The sequence below is a fragment of the Piliocolobus tephrosceles genome, chromosome 16 (assembly GCF_002776525.5).
Source record: "Piliocolobus tephrosceles isolate RC106 chromosome 16, ASM277652v3, whole genome shotgun sequence".
NCBI classification, from domain to species: domain Eukaryota; kingdom Metazoa; phylum Chordata; class Mammalia; order Primates; family Cercopithecidae; genus Piliocolobus; species Piliocolobus tephrosceles.
Window position 1 is genome coordinate 74,697,419 of NC_045449.1, and position 21,570 is coordinate 74,718,988.

Sequence of the window (21,570 nt, forward strand, 5' to 3'; positions counted from 1 at the left end):
AGCTCATCCCCAGCTCAGCTCATCCTCATCTCATCCCCAGCTCATCCTCACCTCATCCTCAGCTCATCCTCAACTCATCCCCAGCCCATCCCCAGCCCATCCCCAGCTCAGCTCATCCTCATCTCATCCTCAGCTCATCCCCAGCTCATCCCCAGTTCATCCCCAGCCCATCCCCAGTTCATCATCCTCACCTCATCCTCAGCTCATCCTCAACTCATCCCCAGCCCATCCCCAGCTCATCCCCAGCTCATCCCCAGCTCAGCTCATCCTCATCCTCAGCTCATCCCCAGCTCATCCCCAGCTCATCCCCAGTTCATCCTCACCTCATCCTCAGCTCATCCTCAACTCATCCCCAGCTCATCCCCAGCTCATCCCCAGCTCATCCCCAGCTCATTCCCAGATCATCCCCAGCTCAGCTCATCCTCATCTCATCCCCAGCTCATCCCCAGCTCATCCCAGCTCAGCTCATGCTCAGCCCATCCTCAACTCATCCCCAGCTCATCATCCCAGCTCATCCTCAGCTCATCCACTTCAGTCTGCTGTGGGCTTCACCCGCCTCAGGAGGACAGCTGGCTCCACCCCAGCTGCAGCTTCTAAAATGGGTGCTTCCTGTTCTTTCCTGGAAAGTTCAGAAGGAAAGCAAATGGATAGGTCGATTCCCCTCCAGGAAGACCAGAATAGAATGAGTCGTTGGTTTTGGATGGAAGCTGCGTGAAGAACGCACTTGGTGGGTGGAAGTGGGAGACATAGCTTCTCTGACTTTGTTTCCACTCGGCCACCACCAGCTGGACTCTGGTGCTCACAGTCTCCAAAGCAGCAGGACGGCTTCCTCTGGCAGCCAGGGCAGGAACCGTGTGGTGCCACTCTGGTCACCTTGCTTCACGCTTGACTGTAGTGCCAGCGCCTGTCTGGTAAACGACTGCTGAGTGTTAAACAGTCAGGGGTCAGGTTTATCAGCCAAGTCAGACAGTCTTGTTTTAGAGAACATTGTGATTATTCAGTATTGTTTAAATTAAATACATAGTTATTCTAACCATTCGTTCTTAGAGAGTTTCGTCCTGGTTTTGCTTGGTTACACGTGCAGAGGGTCCTGTGGGCAGTTCCTTTGGTCTCAAGTGTGTGGGAAGCATTGCTCTGGCAAAGGCCCCAGCCTGGTTCCACCTCCGCCTGTAGACAGCTGGAAAGAGCACCACTCCCACCTTGGAAATAAGCAAAGAGCAGAAAAACTATAAAATTCTGGCTTTTCCTGAACCCATCAGAGAACTGAGGTGGCAGGGAAGTGAGTTGCCCAGCAGGGAAGGGAAGAGGTGCCTCCAGGAGAGCTGGGCCGTGAGCGCCAGTTGCCTCCAGCAGAGCAGAAGGGGCCGGCGGGGAGAAACGCTCACCTGAAATTGGCAGTGGATTGTGCAAGACTGAACGTGGCACAGTGGAGAATCTCGAACCTTCAGGAGCCACAGGCTGCACAGGCCATGGACGTCCACTGGGCCATCACCGGAAGATTGGCCGTCACGAGAAGAGCACCCTCAGAGGTATGGGCCTGCAGCAGGCTCTCCTGTCCTGCTCCCCACAGAACAAAACCTGCAGTTCCTGATGAAAGGCAGCAAACCCTGTCGCCCCCAGAGCACAGGCAGAGACCCACTGCCACAGAAGAACAGCAAAGGAAAACCTTCCGTCTCCAGCAGGGCAAGGGCCTGCCACATGTGGCACACTGCAGAGAGCAGGGCAGAGTCACTGAGAAGGCTCCGCCCCAAGACGCAGAGACACAGGCCCTGCCTCAGTCAGAGTCTGGGCCAGAGCAACAAACAGAGAGCCCTTCAGACCCCTCCACCAGGCCAGCAGGCTCCAGGCAGCAGGCACAGCAGTTGAGCTCTAGCAGAGGCACAAGGGCACAGAGAGAGAAGCCCCCTAAGGTGCAGACACACGAGGAAAGCTGAAAACCAAGGGAAGGTGGGGTGGGAACCCTGGCAAAAACCCTCCGGAAACCCAGACCCTGCTCTAAGCACGAGGTCGTGTGAGAGGAATCGGAAGCTGGCCGTGTGCTGAGTGTCACCATAGCAACAGTAAAATCCAGGCCCATTTCAGTGCCTCACTGGATTGACTGAACTCTCTAACAGTCCAGTAATAGAGGCATACCCATTTCCAGGCATGCACATGTGTATATATATGTACCTCAGTCTCTGGTATTCTACACATGAAGTCTGGAATTCATTCAGAAGTTAGGAGAGGCTGGGCATGGTGGCTCACACCAGTAATCCCAGCACTTTGGAAGGCCAAGACAAGAGGATCACTTAAGCTGAGACATTCAAGACCAGCCTGGGCAACACAGCAAGACCCCATGTCTACTAAAAAGAACAAAGGAAAATTATGAGATACCCCAAAAATAAAAGACAAACACACCCGCCATCAAGAGACAAAGCAGAGAAAGACTCAAGGACAACCCAGATGTTGGAACTATCAGAGATGGAGTGGAAATAACCAAGATTAATGTGACCTAAAGGCGTTAATGGCAAAGGCAGACAACACATGAACAGATGAGGGATTCCAGCAGAGAGTTGGAGACTAAGAGTCAAGTGAATGCCCCCCAGAGGCTTATCTGTGACCTCAAATAGCCAAGGAAAAAATCAGTGAATTTAAAGACAGATCTATAGAAAGTACCCAAAATGAAACACAAAGATTACAAAAAGTGGGAAAAAAACAAACAGGATTGCAGATCATCTGAGAGATTCAGGACAGTACAAAGCAGTCCAACATCTAACCACAGATCCAGCAAAGATCCCAAAGCATGAGATATACAGACACACACACACATGCACGTGTGCACACACATATACACACACAGCCGGACATATCATATCTAAGCCACCACAAACCAAAGATAAAGAGAAAACCTTGCAGACCTCTGGAGCAGAAGACACATTACTTACAGGGGAACAAGGACAAGAATCACCACAGATTTCTCGTTAGAAACAGTGTAAGACAGAGATAGTCCAGTAATATTTTTTATTTTTTTGAGACGGAGTCTCGCTTTGTCGCCCAGGCTGGAGTGCAGTGGCCAGATCTCCGCTCACTGCAAGCTCTGCCTCCCGGGTTCACGCCATTCTCCTGCCTCAGCCTCCCGAGTAGCTGGGACTACAGGCGCCGCCACCTCGCCCGGCTAGTTTTTTGTATTTTTTAGTAGAGACGGGGTTTCACCGGGTTAGCCAGGATGGTCTCTATCTCCTGACCTCGTGATCCGCCCGTCTCGGCCTCCCAAAGTGCTGGAATTACAGGCGTGAGCCACCGCGCCCGGCCTCCAGTAATATCTTTAAAGTGCTGAAAGAAACAAACTGCAACCTAGAATTCTGTACACTCAAAAATACCTTTCCCAAAAGAAGGTAACAAGACAAACATATCCTCTCTTGCCACTTCTCTTCAACACTGTGCTGGAAATTACAGCCAGGGAAGTTAGGCAAGCAAAAGAGATAAAACATCATATTGGAAAGAAGAATAAAGACATCTCTATTCACAGATGACATGATCCTGAATATTGAAAGTCATTCGAAATCCAGTTTAATAAAGTATCAGAACTTAAAACCCAATGCAGCAGTATTGTACCCCCAAGCTCAATATCCAGTAACCGTTTGCATCCGATTCCCCTACACTAGTAATGAAAACCCTAAAAATGCAATCAAGAAAACAGTTTCATTTACAGTCATAGCAAAAATAATAAAATGCTTAGGAATAAACTTAGCAAAAGAAATGTAAGACTTGCACTGAAACATTATTGAACGATACTAAAGAAGAGTTAAATAAAGGGAAAGAAATCACACATTCATCGGTCAGAAGAGTTAACGTGAAGTTGGCAGAACTCCCCAAATAGCTCTACAGATTCAGCACATCCCTGGCAGGCTTTTTTGCAGGAATTGACAAGCTGATACTAACATTTGTATTGCAATGTGAGGGACCCACAATAACACAAAAGAAAAATGTTGTAAAAGACAAATTAAACAACTCACGCTTCCTGATTTCAAAACGTACTACATAACTGCACTAATGAACAGACTATGACATTGGCTTAAGAGCAGACATATAGGTCAATGAATTTGAACTGAGAGCCCAGAAATATACCTTCTATCACCGCTTTATACCTATAAACTCTACAATTTAGATGAGATAGACAAATTCTGTGGAAGAGGTTACTACCAAATGTCATTCGATAACAAAGAGATAACCTGAATAGTTCCTGTTTATTCAAGAAAATGAAGTTTTCTTGTTTCGTTTTGTTTTGTTTGAGATGGGGTGTCATTCTGTTGCCCAAGCTGGGGTTCGGCAGTGCAATACCTTCCATCACTACTTTGTGTCCATAAACTCTAAAATTTAGATGAAATAGACAAATTCCTTGGAAGAGATTACTACCAAACGTCATTCAGTAACAAAGAGATAACCTGAATAGTTCCTGTCTATTCAAGAAAATGAAGTTTTCTTGTTTTGTTTGAGATGGGGTCTCATTCTGTTGCCCAGGTTGGGGTGCAGTGGTACAATCATTGCTCATCGCAACCTCGATTTCCTGGACTCGAGCGACCCTCCCACCTCTTCCTCCCCAGTAGCTGGGACTATAGGCATGCACCACCAGACACAGCTAATTTTGAAATTGTTTACAGAAATGGGGACTTGCTGTGTTGCTCAGACTGGTCTCAAACTTCTGGGCTCAAGCAATGGTCCCACCTCAGCCTCCCAAAGTGCTGGGATTATGGACATGAGCCACTGCATCTAGCCAAGAAAATGAGTTTTTAACTGAAAGCTTTCAACACAGAAAACTTCTGACCCAGATCGTTTCACTGGCAACTGTACCAAACCTTTAAGGAAGAAATAATACCACTTCTGCACAACCTGTCACAGAAAATTAAAGAGTGAACACTTCCCAACTCAGTATATGAAGGCAGCATTTTTCTGTATCAAAACCAAAGATATCACAAGAATAAAAAGCACAGATTCCCAAGTCCTCAGCATCGTTAGGCACAGTGGCTCATGCCTGTAATCCCAGCACTTTAGGAGGCCAAGGTAAGGAGGATCACTTGAGCCCAAGAGTTCAAGACCAGCCTGGGCAACAGTGCGAGACCCTGTCTCAAAAAAAAAAGGCATTATACAAAAATCAGTTGTATTTCCATATGAGCAATTGGACTTTGAAATTTAACATCAGTACTGTTCAAAATAGCACCAAAATAGACGAAATACTTAAGTATGAATATTTTTTCAAAATATGTGAAAGATCTGTATTCTGGAAAATATAAAACACTGATGAAAGAAAGCAAAAGACCTAAGTAAATGGAGACCATGCTCCTGGTGTAGAAGACTCAATAATATTAAGATTCCAGTTCTCCCTAAATTGATACATAGATCATTGCAACCCCAATCAAAATCCCAATAGGATTTTTTTGGTAAAAATCAACAAGTTTATTCTAAAATTTGTGGGGAAAAGCAAACTAAAATAACCAGAACAATTTTGAACTAGAAGAACAAAGTTAGAAGTCTCACACTATCTTATTTCAAGACTTGCTATAAAAAAGTAATCAAGATGATGTGGGATTGGTGAAAGGTTAGACGCATAGATCAATGGAACAGAATAGAGAGCCCAGAAATTGATCTACACAAATACGTTCAATTGATTTTCAACAAAGGTGCAAGAACAATTCAATTCAATGGAGAAAAGATACTCTTTTCAACAATTGGTACTGGAGCAATTAACATCCATTTGCCAAAAAAAGAGAAAAAAGCAGAAGAACCTGATCCATACCTCACACCTTATACAACAATTAACTCAGAGTGAATCATAGCCTAAGTGTGAAACCTAAAACTATAAAACTTCTAGAAGGAAACAAAAAAAAATATTTCTGACCTTGGGTTAGGCAATGACTTATTTAATAAGATGCAAAAAGCACAAGTCAAAAAAGAAAAAAATGATAAGTTGGGCTTCATCAAAATTAAAAACTGCTTTTTTTTTTTTTTTTTTTTGGAGACGGAGTCTCGCTCCGTTGCCCAGGCTGGAGTGCAGTGCAATCTCGGCTCACTGCAAGCTCCGCCTCCCAGGTTCACGCCACTCTCCTGCCTCAGCCTCACGAGTAGCTGAGACTACAGGCACCTGCCACCATGCCCGGCTAATTTTTTTTTTTTTTTTTTTTTGTATTTTTAGTAGAGACGGGGTTTCACCATGTTAGCCAGGATGGTCTGGATCTCCTGACCTCATGATCCGCCCACCTCGGCCTCCCAAAGTGCTGGGATTACAGGTGTGAGCCACCGCGCCTGGCCAAAAACTGCTTTTTAAAGACAGTTAAGAAAATGAAAAGACAAGTCACCGACTGAAAGAAAATTATAAAACACATAAAGATCTTGTGGCTGTTACACATAAAGAACACTCAAAATTCCATAATAGGGAAATAAGCAACCCAATTAAAAAACAATGGCGGAAGATTTGCACAGACACCTCACCAAAGAAGATATACAGGTTGCAAATAAGGACATGGAACGATGCTCATTGTTAAGGATCTTAATCACGGGAAAGTACGGACCCCTGCCGCAAGATCCCGCTACACACCTGTTAGAATGTCTCGGATCTTGAAATCTACCAAGTGCTGGCAAAGGACACAGAGCATCTGAAAAAAACCCTCATTCTTGGCTACCGCAACTACAAGATACTACAGACACCTTGGAAAAGTTTTTTGTTTTTTTTTTGTTGTTGTTTGTTTGTTTGTTTACCTTGGAAAAGTTTGTCGGTTTCTTACAAAGTTAAACACACCTGCCATACAACCCAACCATTCGACTCCTGGATATTCACCAAGAGAGATGAAAACATGTTCATTCAGAAACCTGTATGTGAGTATTTATAGTGACTGTATTCATAGTTACCAAAAACTGGATACAACCCAAGTTGCCTTCACCTGGTAAAGAGGGAAGCTGATGTAACCGTATAATGAAAGACGCATCAGAAAAAAATGTAAACTATTGATAAATGCAGTGGCACAGATGAATCTCAAGTATATCATGCTAAATGGAAGAAGCTGCTCAAAAGACCACATCCTGTACGATCCATTTATATAACATTCCAGGAAAGGCAAAACTGTATAGAGTTGTTCTATATCTTGATTGAGGGGTGGTCATAGGACCGTAAACGTTTGTCAAAACTCTGCCTGTACCTAAAGAGGGTGAAATTCACTGTACGTGAATTACATCTCCATCAACCTCATGTTACGGGGAGAAGAGACTGTTTTCCCTCTTGTGCTGAAGTCACATGAAAGATGATGTAAATGCGTATTTTGGAGTGAATGCGCGCGGCAAGCTCCCAGCTTCATCCAGAGCTTCTCCCTGCTCCATAGCTTGGCGATTTGTGGTAACGCAAAGGCTGTGTCCTTGGATGTAATGCACACGAGACATTGGCAGAATCAAATCAGTGCTGTTGCCTGTGGACCCACGACGCACACCACTGCCGCCTCCTCCTCCACCTCCTCTGCTGCCTCTGTTCACGAAGAGGGACGTTATTGTTCAGTGGGGAGGGGGATAGTTTGTTGCTAAACAGTGGGGAAAATCGTGAAAAGCGTCAAGGGGAAAAGCACATCACAGAGGCAAATTTGCCCTTACTTCCGGTAATCAGAAGCTAAGTGGGTGGAGAGGGAGGGAGCTCGGAGCGTAAGCGTTTAATGTGTTAGCAATCTTTTCCCGTGGGTTCCTCTCCCCTTTTGCCTTCACCCAAGTCTCTCTCAATCTTGATAGTCATGTACCTGTTTTGAATTGTATCCCCTGCACCCTGAACTTTCTAAATTCAGAGAGATTGAAAATAAGACTCAGCCCTAGGGCTCCCAGATTCCACAGATAAGGATTTACCCCAAAACTGCCCCAAACTGCTGCTTTCCCATCTTCTGGGGACCCTCTAATCTCCCTTTGTTCCTGAGCCCCAGGTTTTTCTTTGCAACAGGAAAGGAGCTGTGTTTCATTGGCTCTCAGCTGACGCTTCTGTGGGAGGCTTCAGAATCTTAATTGGTCTCTGTCTGAGTGGAAGCCAAGAGGTGTGAGGAACAGGAGTGTCAAGATCCTCATCATGTAACAGGATCCGCGGCACCCACAGCCTCCAGGAGCTCTGTTTACAGGGAGGCTAAGCCTACACTCGGCCTGGGCCCTTGTTTACTGAAAAGCTTTTATTCAGCCTGGAGAGAAGCAGGTGGAGAGGAGGTGACAGGCCGATGATGAAGAGCTGCAGTGTCATTTGCTGCCTCTGTGCTGAGCGGCGGTCACATCCTGGCTTCCCAGGGAGGGTGCCTGCGTCTTCCACGGCATCTCTGCCTTCCCCTGGCCTCTCCATCCACCACTCTGCCTCCTGCCCCACACCGCACCTCCACTTCTGCTGGTCCTGTGACCCTCGTGGTCATAGCTGGTTGTCCTGACACAGACACTGGGGGTGGTGTCAGAACCGAGTTCCCGTTCAGAAAGTCTCTTCCCAGCCCAGCAAGGGCTGTGAGGGAAGGCTGTGGGCTCTCTCCTTGAGCTCAGACTAGGGAAGTGGCAGCCACCTACCCCTAGAGGCAGAGCTCCTGGGCTGGGAGAGGGCCCTTGCAGTGCCATGGCAACAGGAGAAATGCCAGTCCACCTGAAACCCCTCAGCTCCTGTCTCCAGGCGTCCTGGTGCCCCTCCCTGTTCTGGCATGGGCCCCCTCTCGACCTTGCAGTCTTCGTCTTTGTTGTCTTTGAAGCTGAGGCTCTGAAGCTGCCCCATGTCTGCCCCCGGTGTCTGGATTCTTTGCCCTTTGCCCGAGCTCAGACCCAGGGCCATAGAGTGCCGGGCCAAGGACCTGGAATTCCCATCGGGTTCCCCTCCCTTCCCGCTCGAAAGTGCCTTTTAGACTCTTCCTCTAATTTATTCCCAGACAAGCCCGAGTCTCATTAAAGTGCAATATCTCTGTTCCTGCACAGCTTTGAGTCTTTCGGCCGTGGGTTTTTTCTTGTTACTGGTCTATGTTATTGGTCATTTGTCACTTCTTTTCTAATAAGCTCAGGATTGTCATAAAGTGAAACCGGTTGTTAAGAATCCACAATCTATCCCATTTGCCATTGTGGGGTTATTTCTAAACCAGAAAATGTGCGGAGGGAGCCTTTGACACTTTTTGTGGTTATTGTTTCCGGGTTTGGATGTCTCTTTTGCTGTGTTGTGGCTGCTTTGTCAAGTGTGGTTTTTGACTTTTAAGAAGAAAAAGAAGGCAGCAGAGCGGTAAAATGCTAGGAACTGAGCCACAGGCATCCATGAGCACAGGGTCAGACGCAAGGTTTGGGGTCTGCCTGTTTCTGTTTTGTAATCAGAGCTGACACAAAGCATTGGAGGAGGAGACACAAAGAATGCTGTGTAAACAGTTGCACGTAATAACCACCTACAATGACCGCCTAAAACTCCACATGGAGAAACCATTTTCTTGCCACATTTACGTGCAGGGACACAAACATGGCCAGGCGCTATAGTCTTTATTCCCATTTCTTCTATTAGAGAAAGCGACTTTTTAATAACTAATGCAGGCTTTTTCCTTTGTCGAGACAGAGTTGTTTTTACCAAAAGGAACTAGGGTTCTTATCTTGTTTATTTCATTTCTTTTGTATTTTGGGTCTTCACAAGTCTTAGTTTCTTAGCAAGGAACAGACTCAGCCAGATTGACTGAACGGTCAGTGTATGCTTAAGGAGATGCATCTGTGTTACACAGACAAGTGGCCATCCTCCTGCGTGAAGTCGATAAATCCTAGTTAGTATTGGCCAAGTATGGACCTCTCCTAGACGCTGAACGTGCACGCCCCAACCCACATGTGCGTGCACACACAGAGACACATGCACGCACACACAGGCACGCACACGTACACATGCACATGCACACACAGGCACGCACACGCAGGTCCTGAAGCGAGGACCTTTGCTCAGGGAAGAGAGGACAGCAGCACGTCCAGCGTCTGCAAATTTCAAGTGAAAATTAACTTGGTCTTTCTGAAGCTGTCTTGTTAGGGAAAGGCACTAAAGTTCTCACGAGTTAGTTTAACCCCAGCCAGACTTGCAGCTCAGCACCCTCCTAGCTCTTCTACCTGTGGGAGCCCAGCGGCACCCCCTCTGCTGCCCAGGAAGGTCCCGCACCCTCTCAGGGCCCGGCCTCGCCTCTCGTGAGGCTGTCTTCCTCCTGTCTCGTAACCTCCCTCATCTTCCAGCCAGCTGCCTGGTTCCCTTTGGCATTAGAGAGAGAATAAAGGCAGTGTCTCCTCCAGCGCACCTGCCTTCTGATTGTGTTTTCAGTGTTTGAAGTGGCACTTCGGTGCCCCCCTGCCCTGCTGCTCAGTGCTGACCTCAGTACCCCCCATTCCCTGTGGAGGCATTTCCCAAGGCCCTGCTTCCCATCAACCTGTCAGCCTCACCTACAGGCCACTCACTCAGGGGTCTCAGAGCCCCCACACTAGCGAACACAGGTGTGGAGAGCGCCTCTCCCAGCTCCGGGGAGGGGACCAGCAATGTGTTTTGTAGCAGATGTGGGACCTACCAACAGCCCGTGCCTCCCAGCTTTGGTGCGCCGCCAGACGAGAAGCCCAAAGCCTTCAGCCTTTGAGAAAGAGGTGCCTTTATCTGAAAATAACTACAGCCAAGCCCTCCATGTCCACAGGAGCTGCATCCGCAGATTCAACCAGTTTTAGATAAAAAAAACAAATTTAAATAACAAAAATAAATTTAAAATAATACAACAAAACACAATCCAAATTTTGAAAATACAGCATAGCAGCTATCTACACAGCATTGACGCCGAATCAGGTATGGTGAGCAAGCTAGCGAGGGTTTGAGGTGTGCCGGAGGACACGTGCTGCTTGTACGCAGGTGCCACACCCTTTCACATCGGGGACTGAGCCACACAGGTTTTGCTGTCTGAGGGGTCCTGGAACCCGTACCCCACTGATACCGAGAGACCACCCTATTTCATCCCTGGGCTTAACTGGGTGTTTTCTGTTGTTGAAGATTCCAGAAGAGCACGACCTGGAGAGTCAGATCCGCAAGGAGCGGGAGTGGCGGTTCCTGCGGAACAGCCGTGTCAGGAGGCAGGCCCAGCAAGTCATCCAGAAGGGTAAGGCACCCACACAGCCAGCCAGGGGCTCATTCCGGGGGTAGGGGCTGGGGGAGGCCCCCCGCAGCCCACGCACAGCCTTCTCCAGCCATCCACTGTCCACAACAGGCCCGCCCCCTGCACCCCGTCTCCCTTGCAGATAAGCACATCAAGGCTGGTGGAGATGAAGCTGCTGCCACTCCAGGTTCTGCAGCCCAGAGTGTGGGGCGGGGCGGGGCGGGTGGGAGAGCCACCGCCTGGGAAGGGGCTGTCCCAGGACCCTGCCTCTTCCCCTGCACGGGCAGCCCCTAGCCCGCAGGATTATCAGCACAGGTGGAACTCATGGAAGCGGAACTTTGCACGTGGATGTTTCCAGAAGGGAAGGCCCCCGAGAGCCCACATCTGCCCACCCGGACCGGTGTCTTTGTGCCAGGCCATGCAGATGGCGTGTCCTTCCCTGGAAATGCCAGGCCCTGGTTTCCTCAGCCATGGCCTCCACCTTGTCCCTGAAATGGTGGCTAGCTCTGTCACCCAACACTTCAGTCCCAGATTTGCCACCAGATGCCAAATGCCCCCTTCGCCTGCCTCGTCGTTTGCTCTCCCAGCCGCACCCAGAGTGGAGGGGCAGGGAGCAGCCCAGGAGGGGGCAGTGTGTGCTGCCACAGACAGCAGAGGGGGCTCCTGCGGAAGAGATCCGGGCTGCAGGCGACCCCGGTGGCAGAGACTGTGTGGGGAGCAGGGAGGCCCTGAGAGTCAACACAGCAATGAGGGTGTCAGGCAGCCCCATCCCAGGGACCCTGGCCTCTCCCCAGAATCCAGGAGTGTACAGGGGCCCAGGCCCAGCCCTGTGGCCCCCCTGAGGACACTGAGGGCACAGAGCAGCCGTGGTGTCTCCGCATTCCTCCCCTGTCCCCGCGGCCGTGGGCTCCCGCCACAGAGCCAGCTCTGGCTGGGGGACCTCAAACTGCCGCCAACCAAATCAGCCCCATCAATAATCGAGGACTCTGACCCCCGTGTGCGGGTTTGTCGTTCTGACTTTGCGTCTCTGTCCTGTAAAAGTCTGAAGATTATTTGGGGTTACTTTCTGAAGTTGGGGTTGGTGACCCATAAGACAGATACCGTCCCTCCTGCCAAAGCTGAGGGACCTGCCCACTCTGTCCAGGCCCTGCCTGCAGGCAGCACGGGCGCCGTGAGCTCATCCTCAGCGAGCATGCCTAGGCCCGGCTCACACCTCTGCTCTGCTGAGCACCGAAGAGACTGCTGACTTCTGGTACCAGCAGCGTTTCTGAAGCTGTTCCCATACAGCTCTCCCTGTGAAGGCCTGGGGTTCGTCTCACATTAACACAGACGGTGGCTGTTGTGCCGAAAGCTAATTGTAGTTGTTTGTAGCCCTCTGTGTATCTGAAGAGCTGGCGGCAGACCAGGTTTATACATCCCATGTTGCCATCCGGTGCATGCCGCCCCAGCAGCTGCCACTGAACCTTGCAGCCAGGATGGCTTTCTCCAGCAGAGAGAACAGACCACCCTGCTGGATGAGCCATCTCCAGGTGGTGGTGACAGGAGGCTGTTTTCCTGGATGTTAGCGGTCCTCTAGGACCCCCCAGCCTGCTAGCTGGGATGGCCAGCACACAGGGGCTGCCTGCTGCCTGAGACAGGCTTGGGAGCTGAGTCTGGCTCACACAGTTCAACATCGGAAGATGAGCTGGCCCCTGACGGCCAAGGTGATGCTCTGGCCTGGAGGCTGTGGTCAGAATTGAGCAGGGTGTGAAGCAGCTGGCATTCAAGACCCAAAATGGAGGTTTCTAGACAAAAAAAAAAGAGTATCTTTGTGAACCAGAATTGAGAGTTCTTTTTGTGAAAAAAGGGAGAGAGATTGTCCAGACACACAAAGGAGGAGCTGTGAGCCGCTGGAGACACCAGCAAATTTGGCCTGAAGACACAGGGGACGGTGCCAGCAGGCATAGCGCCAGGAGCCACTGAGGAGTGAGGCCGCGCCCTCCTCCCTGTCCTCTGTCCTCGGAATTCGGATTCAGTGCAGGTGTTTATTTTCATTTAACAGCCAACTGTGTGCTGGGAAAGACGTGAGCATTAAGAAAAAGGAGAAACTGGCCGGGCGCGGTGGCTCACGCCTGTAATCCCAGCACTTTGGGAGGCCGAGGCAGGTGGATCAAGAGGTCAGGAGATCAAGACCACGGTGAAACCCTGTCTCTACTAAAAATGCAAAAACAACTAGCTGGACGAGGTGGCGGGCGCCTGTAGTCCCAGCTACTCAGGAGGCTAAGGCAGGAGAATGGCATGATCCCGGGAGGCGGAGCTTGCAGTGAGCCGAGATTGTGCCACTGCACTCCAGCCTAGGGGACAGAGCGAGACTCCATCTCAAAAAAAAAAAAAAAAAAACAAAGAAAGAAAAAGGAGAAACTGATGCCTGTGGATGGATGAGAACCAGAGAAGTCAGCATTGCCCAGGAGGTGGGATTGGGAAAGCCCTGTGCCACACAGGCCCCTGCCCGGTTCTTCAGCCTTCTCCTGGGCGACGTTCACGACCTTGGCCATCATGCACTGATTTTCAAACGTACCGAACGCACGGGCTGGGTGGGATTTCCCTTTGTCTTTCAGTGCTTAGATTATGCCCAAACTCCAGCCAAATATCCCTGCAGCTGCAAATGGAGGGACCATAGGGTAACACGGTGTTGCTGCCACACCAGAGGCTTCAGGCCTGCCTGCCTCTGTGAGTGCGGACCCTCCTTATGCAACCTGGCATTCCTCTCCTTTCCGTGGTTCTGGGTGTTTGCTGTTTAAGGACTGAAGCTGGGGACTGACAGTGTTGGAAACAGAGTAGCTCACCGAGGTGCTGTGCATACACCAAGCATTAGCGAGACTTCAGCCCACAGACGCCGCGGCCCTGGTGCCACCTGGACAGTGCCAGGCACAAGCGGAGGGGCTGTCAGCTGCTGGAGGTGGGTGGCCTTGGCTGTGCTTAAGCCCAGCTCAGAGCGGCCTGCAGCAGAGTGCCCAAGTCACACGGCTTTGACCTTGTGCCCCGAGGGTAGGCTCCTTCTGTTGTAGGACTTTTTAGTTCAGCTAAAAACAGGGTCCTTGTCACAGAACCGTGAAAAATTAGGCTCCCAGACACTTTGAAGGATGAGAAGGACAGGGTTTATTCGGCGAGAAGGAAAAGACTGAAAATAGGGCCTCCCCGCAAAGCCGGAGTCCTGCTGGTGCTCTTCCCGCCTCAGATTGGATCCCAGGTTCTACCCCGGATTGGGAGAGCTGGGCTCCTTCCTCTGCAAAGGGCACCAACTTCTATGGCTCCCCACTGTTGTCCCAGTGTGCAGGCCAGTGGAAGTTTCTCTGGGGACCACTGTATACTTGGCTGCCTCACTTCCTGCCAGAGCACAAGCCCACCACTCCCCACAAGGAAGACTTGAGGCTGGCGCCGTCCTCCGGGTCACGCGGTCCTCCAGGTCACACCGTCCTCCGGGTCACGCGGTCCTCCGGGCCACGCGGTCCTCCGGGTCACGCGGTCCTCTGGGCCATGCGGTCCTCCGGGCCAGACCAGAAGTTCAGGTGAGGACATGGTTAGTAAGAGCCAGGTGGCTTCGCTCTGCACCACCTGGAGCTGTATCTCTGGCTGAGGAAGGCTTGGGGGTCCCCAAGACACCCTCCTGGTTGCCCAGAGGCCACGCAGGTGACCACAGCCAAGGCCAGGAGGCAGCCCAGCTTGTGTCCCTGGCACTGCAACAATCAGGCTCATGCACCCATAGACCCCCTGCTGCCCTCTCAGTCACCAAGATCAGACAGTCAGGCTTGTGCACCCACAGATCCCCCGCTGCCCTCTCAGTCACCAAGATCAGACAGTCAGGCTTGTGCACCCACAGATCCCCCGCTGCCCTCTCAGTCACCAAGATGTGTTGGATCCATCTTGACGCCCTCTGCATTTTTAGCTTCCTTTTATGGTTCCTTCTAGAACAAAGCCTTTCAGAGTCACAAGGGACTTACTTCCTAGTGCTCGTGTTCAGGGGCCTGGTGGTGAAGTCCACGTTCCCCCTTCTGTTAAATCTGTGATTCTGTAATAGATCCCTCAATCAAGGAATTTCAGAGTTGTCATCTTTCTAGACTGAAAGACCCCCAGACTTTGGCTGCAGTGTGGATCCTGGTGGCCACACCCGTGTCTCCTCCTTAAGTCTGTTATGAATCAGAGCCCTACCCAGCTTATTCTGAAACCTTTATTAGTTTCTTCATATAATCCAACCCAAATAATTTATATGAACCTGACCACTGCTGACAAGCATCGGCTGAATGCTTCGCGTATCCAGCTCGGCATCAGGAGCTTTGGGGGTTCTGAGCAAAGGCATGGACCCTGCGGCCAGGGCCCTGGGCCCTTACTCTGGGGACTCAGTGGCTGAGAGCCACTCTCTCTCTCTCTCACTCTCACTCTCGCCTGAGAGCCCAGATGTGCCTGCCCCTCAGCAGGTGGTCAGGCCCCTCCCTTCAGTCTCTGCTTTTCTTCTGCTTCCTTTGTGCCTCTCCACGTCCACAAGGTATTGACGTCAGCCATGATAAGATACATTGGGAATATATTTATTGTAAATTAAGACTGGCTTGCTGGGCATGGTAGCTCACGCCTGTAATCCCAGCACTTTGAGAGGCCGAGGTGGGTGAATCACTTGAGGTCAGGAGTTCGAGACCAGCCTGGCCAACATGGCAAAACACTATCTCTACTAAAAATACAAAAATTAGCTGGGCATGGTGGTGGATACCTGTAATCCCAGCTACTCGGGAGGCTGAGGCAGGAGAATCACTTGAACCTGGGAGGCGGAGGTTGCAGTGAGCCAAGATCTCGCCACTGCACTCCATCCTGGGCGACAGAGCAAGACTCTATCTCAAAAAAAAAAAAAAAAAGGCTGGAAGTATGCCTGTAATCTCAACACTTAGGGAGGCCGAGGCAGGAGGATCGCTTGAGCCCAGGAATTTGAGACTACCCCAGGCAACATAGTAAGACCCTGTCTCAACAAAAAAAACAAAAAAAGTAGCCAGGTGTGGTGGCACACGCCTGTATCCCCAGCTACATGCAGTTGAGGCGGGAGGATGGCTTAAGCAGGAGGTGGAAGCTGCAGTGAGCCATCATCGCACCACTGTACTCCAGCCAGGGCGACAGAACAGGACTCTGTCTTTAAAACATTTTTAAAAAGGGGAAACGACGCTGGCTCCTGGATCCACTCTTTTGTGTTTCTTTTGACAGGCATTACGAGATTGGACGACCAAATATTTCTGAACAGGAACCCCGGCGTCCCCTCTGTGGTGAAATTCCACCCCTTCACGCCGTGCATCGCCGTAGCCGACAAGGACAGCATCTGGTATGCACTGTGCTTGTCAGACCTACCTCCTGGCTGACCGGCAGCCCCAGCAATGCCCTGTTCACCCCATCACCACTCCTCTTCCTTGAAAAGCCGATGCACGACACTCACCCCGAGGCCCTTAGCACTGTTTCCCGAGAAACGCCCCTACTCACCTTCTCCTCTTGACCGAGCCCCGCCCATACCTGCCCCGGGCCTGGCTCTGCCCTTGTCACTGAAAGACAGTCCGGAGTCCTCCCTGGAGGTCACAGGGGAGTGGCAGGGGCTCCCCGATCACACTTGTAATAGAGGCGTACACAGGGGGCCCGGCTTGCTGCCCTGCCCACAGAAGCAAGTATATGATAGACAAGCAGTGAGAAGACGCTAGGTGCCCCAGGAGAGAAGCGAGTTTAACCCACAGCAAGTGTCGCCCTTACGTGATGGAGAGAGTACCCACTTCATCGGGGAGGACAGTGGCAGGGGTTCCTTTTAGAGTTTGTAAAATCCCTGTGGTTCACACCTCCATTTCTTTTTCCTCTCTTTTTAAAAATTGTGGTAAAACATACATAGCCTCAAATCTGCCATTTTTACCATTTTGAGTGCACAGCCGGTGGCATAAAGTGTATTCACATTGTTAGGCGACCATCACCCCCACTGGTCTCCAGAACCTTCTCATCGCACAAAACCGAAACTTGGTCCCCATCAGACACCAGCTCCCCATTCCTGCATCCGCCTGAGCCAGCGTTCTACCTTCTGTCTCTCTGAAGTGGCCCACGCTAGGGGCCTCATACCAGTGCAGTCACCCGGGATTTGGCCCTTTGTGCCTGGCTCATTGGACTCAACGTAGTGTCTTCAAGATTCCTCCAAGCTATAGCACATGTCAGAATTTCCTTTTCCTGGCTGAGTAATATTCCACGTGTGGACGGATCACACTTTGTCTCGTTGCTCATCTGTTCGTGGACACCTGGGCAGCTTCCACCTTTTGGCTGTCGTGAATAACGCTGCTGTGAACATTGGTGTACAAGTATCTGTTCAAGTCCCTGCTTTCTGTTTTTTGGGGATACGCCCAGAGTGGAATTGCTGGACCATATGGTGATGCTCTGTTTAATTTTCGGAGGAACCACCAGGCTGTTTTCCACAGGAAATCCTCTTCCCTTCCCACCCACACAGCCTGTGGCTCCGATTTCTCACATCCTTGCCAGCACCGTTATTCTCTCTTTGTTTGTTTGTTTGGAGACAGGGTCTCACTTTGTTGTCCAGGCTGGTCTTGAGCTCCCAGGCTTCAACAGTCCTCCTGCCTCAGGCTCCCGAGTAGCTAGGACGACAGGTGTGAGCCACCGTGCCCGGCCGTAGTGTGTGGTTTTTTGATAGCAGCCATCCCGTTGGGTTTCAGGAGGTATCTCACTGTAATTTGGGTTTGCAATTTCCTAATGACTTTTTTATTCCTCTCTTCTTCCCTTAAGCTTTTGGGACTGGGAGAAAGGGGAGAAACTGGACTATTTCCACAACGGGAACCCTCGGTACACAAGGGTCACTGCCATGGAGTATCTGAACGGCCAGGACTGCTCACTCCTGCTGACGGCCACAGGTGAGCGGGCTTTGCGCAGCCGGGATCAGAACCCAGAGTCTGGGGGAGTGGCAGGGAGGGCGTGCGATCCTGAGATGTGTTTGCACATCTACCTTACAGAAAGTACCGAAAGCCCTGCTCATTCAGAAGTGGGAGGTATATGAGGGAAGGGCTTCAGCAGCACACACAGGAAAGCAAAGATGGCCCTGTCCTTCAGGGTTCCAGGGACTTGTCTTCTCATCTCGGTCCTCTGGCCCTTCCAGCACCAGGAACAGCCTCTGTCCTGAAACCCCTGTGAGAGACCGGGTGGGTCCCACGTGACACCCGAGAATCAGGGAGGATGCCCCAAGCCACAACATGTGCCAGGTCCTCCCCGGTCTGTCTCCTGGCGTCGCTGGCTCATTTGCCAGTTGCTGCCCCCACGGGGAGCTGGCACTCACCCTCCTCCAGTCCCGTCCTGTGCCCGAAAGGACATCGTTGACCGTCATGGTCACTGACCAGTGGTTCATTGCCATAGTGGGTCTCACTCTGGTTTTGGTTTTCCTGGGTTTTGTGGGGGTTTTTTCTGGAGGGGTCTGAAATGTCTTAGTTTCACCCTCACTTTGGAACAATCGTTTCCACGTCAGTTACCCCACGTTGACAGTCGTTTTCCTTTAGCACTTTGAAAACATGAGTCCATTGCCTGTCGCTGATGAGAAGTTGCTGTCAGTCACACGGTACTTCCTGTAGAGACTGGAGAGCACTAGGTGGGAGGCAGGCGGGAGAGGCCAGCACAGCTGAGAGAAGCGAAGGCAGACACCCAGATCCCACCCAGCCTGTCCCTGTCAGCTCCAGCCCCTGGACACCTGAGCCTCTGAGAGTGTCGAGTTGGTTGTGCTGGCAAGTGCACAGCCCTCAGCGTGGTTGTGGGCTCCTGGTGAGGGACGTGGCCACGGGGACGTGTCCTCATGCAGCACCTCCTCCGAGCACTGCCACCTCAGGACCAAGTAACATCAACCCATGTCAAAAGCCCATCCTTGTCCCTGTAGCTGTCAGATGTGACCAGGAGGAGATGTATAGTTGGGGCGGAGGGGGCAAGGGACCAGCCAGGCTCAGCCCACGGTTTCAGAGAAGCCAGATGTGAGCATCTCCAAGCACCAGCGGGAGAGGGCAGTTCCTTGGCTGAGAGAGCAGGCATTGGGGCAGCGCCGGGGTCCTTTACAGAGCAGGCTCCGAACAGCAGTAGAAGGCCCCCGGCTCCAGAACTGGGAGCGTTCGCTGTGTGGGATGGAGAGCGGAGAGCGGGACAGGCAGGCGGGTGGAGGCGAGGCTGTTGTCCACCAGGGCAATCAGCTTGGGGCTTGAAGAGCACCTGAGGGCCACACAGGAGGGGCTCGCAAGGCCAGGGGCAGGGTTCCCGGACGGCTCAGAGGACCCACTTGCTTTCCCCACACCCAAGCTGACCTCCCTGCCCATCTGCTGGAGGACGCGGACGGCTGTTTGCTCCTTTCTAAGCCCCTGAGAGCAGGGCACTGCGTCCATGCCCGCGTCTTAGGCAGAGTCCAGATGTCTGCATTGTCCCTTCAAGTCAAGGCTGCTTTCTTTGTGGAGCAGAGAGAGGAACGGGGCGGAGGGTTCGGGTGTCCTCTGTGACGCTGGCCTTTCGTTCTGCTTCCTGGCACAGGCTGGCTCACCAGAGGGTAAAACACAGCCCCACCCACCCAACCAAGCTTTGCCCGCCTGCCTCCCCACCAGGGAACCCGATGCCCTAGAGCTAGAGGAAGGGGCAGCGCCAGGTCCCAGGGCAGCCAAACCTCACTCAGAGTTGAGCTCTGTGGCCAGGGTGGGACAGGATTGCGGTCTCCCATCCCCCAGGCTGCGACGACTCCTGCTGGCTCACCCAGATGTGGGTCTGAGGGCAGAGTCGAGTCGGCGGGCACCCAGAGATCTGGAACCATGGGCAGCAAGTCAAGCTGCCCGCCCGGGGTCCCTGCAGCACGACTACCAGGAAGGGCTCTTACCCCCCCACACACAGCACAGGCCAGGCCAGCGCCGGGCCTGGTTCACATCCTTCCCTCCCTCCCTCCCCAGACGATGGTGCCATCAGAGTCTGGAAGAATTTTGCCGATTTGGAGAAGAACCCAGAGATGGTGACCGCGTGGCAGGGGCTCTCGGACATGCTGCCAACAACGCGAGGTGGGTCCGCCCTGCTCCTCCCCGGAGCAGGATGTGCGCCCAGGGCTGTGGGCACACTCGAAGTTCCAAGGCCCTGCTGGGGCTGTCTCCACACAGGCTGCTCCACCTCGGAGTCCCCAGAATCCTAAAGCAGCAGCTCCCCACCCATGTCCCCGAAAGCATGTGAGCCCCAGGGCCCTGAGTGCACTGCCTGGCCGGAGTCCCAGCCCTGGGCATGGTCAGCCACTCGTGGGTGCCCCGTCCCCAGCCTCCGTCCTTGGCTTGCAGACATGTGCTGCTTGGGACAGTGTCACTGCCGGCAGGGCCTGAAGGCCCCGCATCACACGCTCTTTGGGCCCAAATTTAACTCCTCCTTGGTCGGTGCACATGGTCACCTGGGGCCTCAGGCACTCACTGGCCTGCCCAGGCTGGAGGGATGCAGCGGCTGCAGTGTCGGCTCTGGGCACAGTTCTGCGTGTTGCCTGCACCGCTGCGTGGCCTGGACGAGGGCCGGGGCACGGGCCCGCAGGTCGTTCTGGAAGGACTCAGGCGGAGTTAGGAGGCTCGCGGGGTCAGGCTTTGGGGTCTGGATTTCCAGAGGCCCCTCCGCAGCGCCAGGCCTTCGCCTCTGGGAGTCATCGCCCTTCAGTGGCGATGCTCAGAGTGAACGGTTACCCTCCCGGCCCCTCTGCCGGCTCCTGCCGGTTTGTGATTTCTGTGTCTTCGTCTGTAGCCTGTGGATGTGGCCTTACACCTTGTGGTCAGCCGTCCGTGTGGGGCCTGCCCTGGTTCTGCCCTGGGTCACATGGCTCTGTCTCTGGCGCCTTCTGTCCAAGCGCCTGTCCCAGGAGATGCCAACCCTCACGTGCCTCAGGGGACGTCATGGGGACAGCTCCAGGGTGGACATTTCCTGGAATGTTGGATTTCTTTTTTAAATGTAACCATGTTCATAAGTTTCATCCAGCAGAATAAACCATCCACACCCCGCACTCCACGGAGGCCCTTTCCTGTTTTCTGTCCTGATCTCCAGGCTCTGCTTCCCCCATGAGGCAACCCTCTTCTGGGGTATGACAGCTTCCCTGGGACAGAGCAGGAGAGGTGACCCCCAGCCCGGGGCCCTGGTCCGGGAGGGTTCCCGGGAGACAGCGGATGGCCAGCCTGGGGGTCAGACCACTCACTGGCCACTGTGTGCGTCTCCGAAAGACCAAGTTTGGTGACACTGTGTCATTTGCTAGACAGGAAAGATCACTTGGCCGGGCGCGGTGGCTCAAGCCTGTAATCCCAGCACTTTGGGAGGCCGAGACGGGTGGATCACGAGGTCAGGAGATCGAGACCATCCTGGCTAACACGGTGAAACCCCGTCTCTACTAAAAAATACAAAAAATTAGCCGGGCGAGGTGGCGGGCGCCTGTAGTCCCAGCTACTCGGGAGGC

General features: G+C 52.2%; 1 protein-coding gene across 3 annotated transcripts in view; it reads left to right on the top strand.

Annotated features, from left to right (window-relative positions):
* The window catches only part of RPTOR (regulatory associated protein of MTOR complex 1), a 399,056-nt gene that overhangs the window by 365,130 nt on the left and 12,356 nt on the right, over positions 1 to 21,570 (top strand). For all 3 annotated transcript variants that reach the window (XM_026455870.1, XM_026455869.2, XM_026455871.1), the window contains 4 exons: positions 10,997 to 11,102; positions 16,323 to 16,437; positions 17,880 to 18,004; positions 20,054 to 20,158. In XM_026455870.1, coding sequence (XP_026311655.1) covers positions 10,997 to 11,102; positions 16,323 to 16,437; positions 17,880 to 18,004; positions 20,054 to 20,158 — 451 coding nt within the window. The remainder of the gene's footprint in view (positions 1 to 10,996; positions 11,103 to 16,322; positions 16,438 to 17,879; positions 18,005 to 20,053; positions 20,159 to 21,570) is intronic.